The following is a 10,565-nucleotide window of genomic DNA, read 5'->3' as shown; positions in this document are numbered from 1 at the left end:
TATTTAAGCCTTACATGTTTCATTTTAATTATTTAAAAATAATTTTAGGTTTGGGACGAATTCTGGATTCGTCCCAAATTTTGGGACAAATCCTAGATTCGTCCCAGAATTTGGGATGAATCTTCGATTTGTTCCTAAATTTGGGACGAATCCAATATTTATCCCTAAATTTGGGACAAATTATTTTTTCGTTCCAGATTTGGGGACGAATTTAGCAACGAATTATTTTTATGTTGCAAACTTGAAACGAAATTTTTTTGTTGCAAGTTTTGTTGGTTATTTGGGTCAAAATTTATTTTCGACCCTAAATTTGTTCCAATTTTGGGACGAATTTTTTTCGTTCCAAATGTTTGTCCCCAAAGTTGTATTTTTTTGTAGTGTATGTGGGACCAACTTATTGTCTTCCTGTTGCCCTCTGGCCATTAATTTTGTTTACTTCTGTTAGAAATATGAATAGAAAAAGGAGGAAGGAGACTCCTTTGTGTATGAGTTTAGTCCCACATTAGAAGTTTTAAGACACTATGGTTATTTATATTGTTGCACATGGATTGATGATGTGAACAAATGCATGAGAGAGGGTGCAAATCTAGAGCTTGGATTATACTGAACTAAGTTGATGACTCGTGTATGAGAATAACCTATGGAATACCGGAGTCCGGGTAATATTTACCTAAGTGGACATATTAATGAGCAATAAATGACTTTAATTGGACTAGGACGAATATATTTTAAAGAAAATATTTGAAAGCATACCTCGGTATCTTCTTTTCTCAGTCGGTAGCCTCTAGTAAGGACTCTTCAATTGGGAGCCTCTAGTTGGAACGGAGTCTTAAAACGCAAGGCGCGGCATGCACAAGCCTATATGCGGACATACAGATTAATCGTCAAAAAAATTGGCGATTTATGAAAACCAAAACGCATGTATTTCTATAAACAACCTTTAAAATTGTTTAACTAATAAATTAATGAGTGTTTTGGTCACAACTCTTCTTAATGACCTAAAACATATGAAACACGAGTTCTCATTAGCTAGTCTTGCGATTGTGTTTAACTAATATATTCTTCAACCCTGACTTCGACACCTTTGTACCCATTAATATTTCTAAGTTTAAAGGATTTTAAAACAATATCATTTGGGTCGATATCATTGTTAAATAAGAAGAGCGCAATCACACAATTATTATGGATGAAATGTTAAATAATATTGAAGTATAACGATTGATATCGATTGAGATTGAGAGACCCAACTTTATATGCACTAACCAATATAATTGATTAAAAAAATATATAAATGTTATGTTGAATTAATTAATTAACTCATTCTCAGGTGATATGATTGAATCTGTTTTTATTTTTTTTTAAAAAAAAATTGACTTTAATTTCTAGTTAGTCACATGGTCTCTGTTCTTTACCAGACAAGATAACGACCTGCATGCCGATTAGAGCGATAAAAGTTTGAGAGGGACCGCCGGAAGATTAACATCCAGAACCAAATTTGGCTGGGGACCGAATTTAACAAGTGATAGGCTACTAATTATGGTAGGAAATAACTAAAAGTCTATCGTCATATGCTAAGTTAAGGTTTCCTAGCTCCTTCCTCGGACTTAATTTATCCCTCACTGCCGTTCATGGAGGGAGATCAGCAAGAGAATTGCTGCCGCAGGGTGATCAGCTTGGAGCTGCGTCTCCAGGCGCTGGGGCCGGCGGACTCTCCGCCGCAGCCCTTCGTCTTCACCTGCCACTACTGCGACCGCAAGTTCCACAACTCGCAGGCCCTCGGAGGCCACCAGAACGCGCACAAGCTGGAGAGGAAGCGCCGCCGGGAACAGCTGGAACACGGCCACCGGGGTCGGCGTGATTCCGCTGCAGGTAATTGTGAGGGCGGAGGAGCGGAGGAGAGACAAAGGGAGGTGGTGAGAACGACGTGGAAGGGATCGCTTCTCTGCCCTTCGACCACCACCGGCGCCGCCGACGATGCTGCCGCCGGAGAGATTGACTTGTCCCTTAAACTGTAAATTTAATTAGTTTTTATATATCAAATTTAATGGATTAATATTAATGCATGTGAAGAAGCAATTTTATTTTTCCTTGATAATTTTTGCATGCCTTATTTCTTATTCTCGTAATTAATTACAACCGAGTAAAGGCATAGTGACATAACCATAAACTTGACTTGTATTTGATTTTTTTTTTTTTTTTGTATTTATTATTTACGTTGATCTTGTTTTTTTTCTCATTCCTTCAGATTCTTATATATATGCATACAACCGAGTAAAGGCATAGTGACATAACTATAAACTTGACTCGTATTTGACTTGTTTTTTGTATTTATTATTTACGTTGATCTTGATTTTTTTTTCTCATTCCTTCAAATTCTTCTAATTATAAATATATGCATACATGAGATCCATCTTATTTACAATTCATGAATAATAGAGATAAGTCCGAGAACCATTGCCGCAAAAAATTAAAGACTATATGTAGTTAATAAGTATTTATTTAGACAGTATATATCAATTAAATTGATTACAGCAGTGGGCAAACCAAAGCTGATAATATGATAGTATATATCAATTTGAACTCCTCCACACTTATGAAATTTCTATATACATAAGGCGTCTTGTAGAAGATTCTATGTTTCAAACTTTTGCTGAACTATATGAAGCTTTAAAAATATTACATTAAGAACAGATCTCAAAGAGGATGACAATCATTTATGAAGGAAAAAGCAGCCCCAAATTGAAATGTCGCGTCACAAAAGAACCAAAGCCTGTGAGACTTCAGAAAAATATGGATGTCAATGCCACCTCCTATATACTTTTCGAAAAATACATACAAACATGGACACATATGAACCACCAACAATTAAAGGAAGAGCTATTACTCCATTCCTTTTAATGGACTATGGTTTGCCCTACAAACTATGGGTACATGACCCCGACTCTCTCTAGGATTTTCCATAGAAACTTGGACAAATCATAGTCATTGCTCTAGAAGAAGAAGAAACATTTGTTATAGGTACTTTTGAAAGTTCACCTCCAGAATGGATAAGATTAAAGATTGAGCCTGCTCAACACCTTGTCAAAATAGATATTGACGACCTCAATGGTCGCCAACCTGAGTTTGATGACTATACTTTTGACTTTGACATCGACTGGGAAGTCTTCTCACCCTTACCAGACCAATTGAAGCATTGGCGAGCTTCCGTCCAAGGAGCTAAGTGGTCCTGGGATAAATTATAAGACCCAAATGAGTATCTTCTAGCAGGAGAAACATACACAGAGAAAATCAACTGGCCTAGAGATATGGGTACCAGATTCCTTCCATTTTCTTTTACAACACAACGTTCAGCTCTACTTCAGCATTACCAAAAGAAGACTGACAGATGGGCTACTAAAAGATTGACGAGTTCTGCTCTATCCTCCAGAGCTTACAGAGCATCTTTAGCCAAATCACAACAATATACAACCCAAGAACAATATGCAAATACTTCTATAACAGGACATGCTGTAAAATACTGAACAATTAATAATTAAATAATAGGATTATTTAAGAAAATAATCTTATTGGAATTTTTAGAAAATTTTAAAAATTTTCTGAGATTTAATCGGACCTCATATGACACGTCTTAAGGGGATCAATTAATAGGTTGTAAGAAAGCCTGTTTAAATACCTATTTAAGTTAGGAGTTGATTGAGAAAAGAACTTAGGCCTCAATTAAATAGACCTAAGTTTAAAATTAATTATTTTAATCCTCCTCGTGCCCTAGCCAACACCGCCGCCCAAACCCCCTCTCCCTCTCCCGATTCCTCCTTGCTCTCGACGCAGACACTCCTCGCGAGATCCCACACCGCACCGCCGACCTCTTCTTCTCTCTCGAGCCACAGCCGCCGACTCTCCTCACGCGAGCACCAGCAACGTCGCACCCCACCGGCCTTTCCTTCCCTCTCGCAAGTTCCCGCACCTCGCCGCTCGCTCCCCCTCGCAAGAGCATCCGGCCTGGACACCGTCGACTTCTCCTCACGCGAGCACCACAACCGCAACAGTATCCGACCCCATTGCCTCCACTCGCGGGTTGACCTTCGTCCAAGAGGGGGAAAGCCTGAACCCTAGCTTTGATTCCTCGTCGCCATCCCTACGGGTTCCAACCGGAGAGGGCGCTGTGGACACCGAGGTTGGGAAAGACATTTACAGTTTTGGTTTAGATCGATTCCTCTTGATGAATTGAGCTCCGAGATAGAAGTTTTGGTGATTTCAAGTATAGCTAAGGATGTTTGTTCTTCTTGCTACTTCGGTTTGTTTTGGGGCAGCGATTGCAATGTACCTTTGGCAATGAATCCTCAGCAACGACTTCTTCGGTGGTGGATCAACAGTGGTACATCCGGATTTAGGTGAGTTTTAGAGGTGATTCCATTTCTACATTATATTGCATTAGTAATGTTGGATTGTACAAGTTGATTTAGGTTACTAATTTGATTGTACAAGTTAATGTAAATGGAGGTTTGTGATAATGCATGGATTAGTGGATAGATTTGTAGATTTATGGAGGACTTATTTGGAGATTTACTTGATTAATTCGTTATCCCACTACAACAAAAACCCTCATAGACATCGGTTTTTCACCGGTGTCTATTACATTTTCGACCGATGTCTATGAAGTCGATGTAAAAGGTCTGCCATTTTAGACATCGGGTTAAAACCGGTGTAGTATCACTTAACGACATCGGTGTTCGAATCGGTTATTAACCGGTGTAGTATCACTTAACGACACCGTTTCATCAATGGTGTAAAATCGATGTAATATTATATGTTAATAACACCAGTTTTGGCAGTGGTCTACGACCGATGTAAAATTAGTTAATAACACCGGTTTTGCAGCGGTGGAAAACCGATGTAATATCTGTATTTTTTAACAGCACAAATTTGATTTCTGAAACAATGAAAAACCGACAGTAACCAAAAAAATATACACAAATATTCACAAATTACACAAATATTCTTCATTCAACAGTATCCATAAAATACACAAATATTCACAAATTACATAAATAATCTTCTTACAACAGTATCCATAAAATACACAAACATTCTTTTTACATCAAAAGCTAATAGATATCAGAATCAAGGTAGAACATTCTTTTAACAACACATCAAGGTAGAACCGCACTTCAAATGTAATCTAGCATGCATTCAGCTTACTCGAACCGCACTTCATCAATTTCAACTCTGGAGTACTTGAGATTTGTAAACTGTAAAAACACATAAATAATATATTAGTAAACCAAGACCAAAAATCATAGTTGAAAAAGTAGTAAGGGCACCAGGTAACAAGATGACTAACTGAAATGTTTAAAAAAAAACATTCATCAATTATCACATAAATATAAGGGATTAATTTGTAACAACAACTCAACAAAATGAACTACCTCCCTAAACTAAGGGATTGGTGTGCATTGAGATCAAGAAAGGTGAAACAAACAACTGTATATATCCACTAAAGAACTTGAGCTTTTCTGACTTGTAATTCTCTCCCCTAAACAATCCAAAACTCTTGTACGTATAAAAAGTGACAAAGAATAAATTTCCTTTAGAACCAACACAACTATGAGATCAACTTGATAATCAAATTACTAATATTGTGGTCAATATATAACTGTATATAATTTCCATGGCTTATAATATATGGATGAGGATGCTCAATAATACATCAAGTAAAACAAGAAATAAGTAAAGAAGTAAATTCACCATATATCATCATTGCTTATTGTATATTGTTTATAATGTGCATGTGTAGATCATATCATAAAAGAATGAAGTGGTAATTAATCACATAGAAATTACTTGAAATAGGGAAACAAGAGAGGATATGTATTCTTGTCCCACTGTCTTTAGTGCATGCAACTAATCAATGGAATCTTTGAACGGTAAGGTCTCTCAAAAAAAAATCAAGAAAACCCCAAAACACTTTTTGTTGGATTCATAAACCCCAAGCGCAACAACTAGAGCAACGAATATGATACTGAAGTAGTGTTGGACAATGCAACAAATTTTCTTTAGGGCTTATATGCAAAATGTAAGATATTATATTATTACCATTGCTGGAAGTGAATCCTTGTAGTTAACTCCAAAATTTTCAATTATATCTTTCATATATCACATGATATAAAAACCACATTACTCCGCATCCGGTTGTTGAGGAGCCTATGTTAGAAAAGAAATATTGGAATAACTCCTTCGAGGATAGTGAAACAGTTGCTAATCAAAAGGACATACCTTGACAACTACCCATGTTGGTTGTTTTTTCCCTTTCCTTCCCGCCTCCACATTATACATTTTCAAGGCCCTTCATGTATATAATCAGTGGGAATTGTATTGCCACATCAAAATACATCCATGTTTCAACAAAGGTAAGAAAAGAAGCAAAAAAACTTACATGTTGACAACATATTTCCAATACTATCACCTATTTCCTGGCATCTATTAATTTCTGCCCCCTTGATTTTCCTCAAAGGACTGTGTAGGAATCCCATGACCAGCATGAGGAGATAAAGACATGTTCTGCATATGATCCTTAAACAATCTACACTCAATCTTGATTGGAGAATAAAAGAAGGAAAACATATAAAACACATTTTACGTTTTAAAGAATTCATAAGATGGTGATGTCTTAAAGTTTGATTGGTGCATCAGCAAGTTGGATAAAATGTTTTAAAGTCTACAAAAAGATAAGCTAGAAACCTAGTCTAATCACTGTAGGATCAATAAATTAGAAGCAGCTTGACATCTACATTTGGCAAAGTCAAGAAGGCAATAACCACTGAAAAAAGAGATTAAATTAATTGAGAATCTTAACTTGTAAACAACCACATAGGACCACACTATATTGTAGGAGAGAGACTCACCTGCTGCCATAATATTTTTCCTTAATGGAGTCCTACGTTCAGAGGGGAAGCCCTTCATAGCAAGAAAAAGACATGAAGGATTAATAGGTTGCCCAATTTTTAGTATAGCTTTCTTCAAACAAAATGAAAGCATAATAGCACACTAGCTCCAAATTGGAAAAGAAAAAGAAATATTTGTTTACACGGAGCCCATGAGAGCACTGGGCTCTATTGGGATCTAATACAGTTGAGCAAATAGAACAGAACCAAAAAATATGCAGTGAAATGATAGAATTTTCTGAGTGAAGCTAGCCTAATTTAGGAACTGACAGCGACCAAATAAATGATTTTGATGCAGAAAAGAAAGACAATATGCCAAAACATGTATTAGTGAAAGATTAATGTTGCCGACCAGAAAAAAGAAGTCTTTAGATGAAGTCCCAGAAGGATTCATATAAATGATTGTTGCTGAAAGGAGGAATCTTCTGGTAACCACAAGAGAGATTATAGCACAAGATTTGTTGCACTCTGCAAAATCACTGTGATTAGCCACACAAATACAGTCGAAATCTAGAGAAAGCATCAGCTCGAACAACAACAAACCCTGAGCTTACACTGGACACCTCCAGAAGAGAAGAAACAGATCGAGAGGTGGGAACTTGTGGTCGACACGAAAATGAGAGATCGAGAGGTGGACACCTCCAGAAGAGAAGAAATCAAACCCTATTCACCGACAACAGCGAACAACACAATCTGCTCTCCTTCTTCCTCGTCAGCTGCTGCCTCCGCCGCCGCCGCCGTTGCTAGCGTTGGGCAATATCAAAGTCAGTCAAATTTGTGAAAATAGTTCTTCACTTGAAAAATGGTAAATCTATATAGTTAGCGTCACATAACACAGGGGCAGTATACAAGTACTACCAATCTACCATTAAGTATAAAAATTGTAATATGAAATCCAAATCAACTGAACTGGTTAAGAATGTTAGAAATACAAGCTTAACCTTTTTTATCCTAATCAAATTAAGCCTATCATCATTGCCAATTGCAAGGATAGCCTCCACAACCATGTTTGCAAAAAACTCCTCCCAACCAATTAACTTTGAAGAAAGTGTAGTAGCTGCACATTTAGCCAGCAAGGATTTCTTCTCTTCAAGACTTTTTCTCTCTATGCTTACGGCAAGATCTTTAATTTTGTTGATGGCCTAGAAAATATGACATGTGATCTTTTTCCCTCTTTTTATGACATGTGATTTTCAGCAGTTTCTTAAATACATTTTTAGTATGATAGGAAAGGTGATCTTTAATTTTGTTGATGGCCTAGAAATATCTCAAACATTTCTTGTATGAACAATTAGTTTTCTACACACTGCAGACTATTACAAAGAGCACTGTGATATATAATGCAAGTAAATATTCAGCATCTTCATGTTAATCCCTAAAATTTTTACCTACTTTTTCAAATGCCTTGCAGAAATTTAAGATGGTCAAAAGGCCCTTAGAGTTTGAAAATTCTTGAGTCTCTGATCATTTTACACTTCATCCACACACTACCAAGTCACCATTTTGTTGTTATTTAACAGTTTCATTGGTGAAAGAGTAAAATAACAAGACTTTTCATATCCTAGGGTATTTTGAAAATCCTAGAATTATAGCAGGCATTTTTAAAAAGCAATCAAACCTCGATGGTAAAATGAAATTTCCCTTGACATATATAGGGACTTACTGAATCTTTGAACAACCAGATCATTAGCAATGAACCTATTGGTTTAGTAACCTTGCACAAATATTTCAGAAAGATTTGAATAATGATGTCACAGCAGTAATGTTTAATGGCAAGAAGATAACAAAAGCATATATATATATATATATAAAGCAGAAAGCTCCTATAACTCACATTTCTTAAATGAACCAGCAAGACAAGTTAGTCTAGATTTCGTATCAGCCTCAGCCAAATGATTTGGTTTATCTTTAGCAATCATCCTAGCATCCCACACGCGTATCATACCATCCGAGGATGCAGAAGCAATCAGATTTGATTCATCAAAAGTCTCGGACTTGCTTCTATTTTTCAAAACAACAAGTCCTTTCACCCGAGTTGAATGTGCATTTTCAAAGCTATATGCGATTTCCCCACTTCTCATATCCCCAGAGCACTGAGACAGCGGTCCTGTCTACTAGTAAACAGCACTCCATTCTGATATCATGTGGCATAAGAAAAAACTCATGGGCTATACTAATATGGAACATATCAAAACTTAATCTTAACATGTAAAAGACATTGCACCAGTTTCCTCAAATTGAAGAACTATGCATACTAGAAAATATATTGCAGTGCAAGAACTAATGAATTAACTTTTATATGGGTGTTATACTTATTAGCATCCTATTATCGAAGACCACATAATATGCTAATCTAGAGAACATTCACCAGAGCAATAATACATCAACCAGAAGTTCAACAAGCCTTCTAAGATTCGTCTTGCAACTTAGTAATCCATCAAAATTTCAAATCGCTAGTACTGTCTTGCAATCAGCAAGCTGCAAAATTTGGTTAACCACATCGAAGTACAAGCACATATTTTAAACAAGCCCACTTCCTGTTCAAGTGAAAATTCACTGGTGTGTTCAAAAATAGCTAATAGGGAGATTGAACCAAATTGCAGTAATTCTGAACTATCAGTAGGGAAACTGAAAAGAGAAGATTGATATCTGATGTACTAACACTTGCTCTTGTTCGATAAATTTCAAAGGAGATATGCCTAAATATAACTCTAGCAAAGGACATGGAAAAGATTCCCCGACAAATATCCTAAAAAGAGGTGAAAATCTTGATCATTAGTATATCTAACTAAATAGTAGCAAAAGGGCGCCATTAAAGAAACAGTAAGGGTACCTCGGCAGGAGCGATGCAAAGTACCCTCTTCTACCCGTTCAATTCACGGATCATCTTCGCGTCCTCTGAATCATGCACTGTATGCCGACCGTGATCGCAGCACAGCCAGATGGGTGGACGGAGAGATCCATTACGCCATTTCAGTAGACGGGAATGATCTTTAGGTGAAAGAAAGGATCAGTGTTGAAGATGCACACGGCGCCATCGTCGGAGGCGGAGAGGAGGTTGCGGGGTAGGCCGGCAGGGAAGGAGGGAGAGAGGAAAGAGGGCAGCGGTGAGGTTCCTGCAAACTTAGAATTTAGAAATAAAAGGCACGATTTGATCGTCTTCATCGGATCGGTGGAACTTAGTATCACCTTTCCCCCTAGTCGTCTTCATCTTGCCTCCCTCCGCCGCTACTACTCTGAAGCCCTAGAAAACAAGACCAACTCGTCACCTCTCCTTTCTCGAAATGCGAAGAAAGGTTCCTCTTCTTACCCAAAGGGAGGAGGTGGAGGAGATGCGTTGTGAGTAAATCCTGATCGGGAGAGGAAGAGGCGTCAATCTAAGAAGGGGAAGAGGAGGATGAAACTGAGAGAGATGGTTGGACGGCCTGCGGTGAGGAGGACGGTGCGATATAGGTTTAGGTTTGGAGGGAAGAGTGAAGTGTTGCAAATTTTGGCTAAGTATGGGTGGGAAAAATAAATTATTTTATTTTATCATAGACACCGGGTTTTAAAAACCGCTGTTAAAATCGGTGCCTATTAACGAAAAAAAAGGCGCTCATAGACATCGGCTTAAAAAACCGATGT

The 10,565-nt window shown here is 37.4% G+C and overlaps 1 protein-coding gene and 1 pseudogene across 1 annotated transcript; one reads left to right on the top strand and one right to left on the bottom strand.

The window, feature by feature from the left end:
- Window positions 1–1,628: 1,628 nt before the first annotated feature.
- LOC121990854 lies at window positions 1,629–2,015 on the top strand. Its single transcript, XM_042544913.1, has one exon. It carries the CDS (start codon window positions 1,629–1,631, stop codon window positions 2,013–2,015), a length of 387 nt encoding a protein of 128 aa, XP_042400847.1.
- A 5,589-nt stretch (window positions 2,016–7,604) lies between these two features.
- Window positions 7,605–10,180, bottom strand: LOC121990852 (annotated as a pseudogene).
- Window positions 10,181–10,565: the final 385 nt, after the last annotated feature.

Source organism: Zingiber officinale, chromosome 6B (genome assembly GCF_018446385.1).
Source record: "Zingiber officinale cultivar Zhangliang chromosome 6B, Zo_v1.1, whole genome shotgun sequence".
Taxonomy (NCBI): domain Eukaryota; kingdom Viridiplantae; phylum Streptophyta; class Magnoliopsida; order Zingiberales; family Zingiberaceae; genus Zingiber; species Zingiber officinale.
This window is presented reverse-complemented; position numbering and strand designations above follow the sequence as displayed.

Excerpts from the sequence above, each read along its gene's own strand:
- LOC121990854 (XM_042544913.1), top strand. The coding sequence starts at position 1,629 with ATGGAGGGAGATCAGCAAGAGAATTGCTGCCGCAGGGTGATCAGCTTG.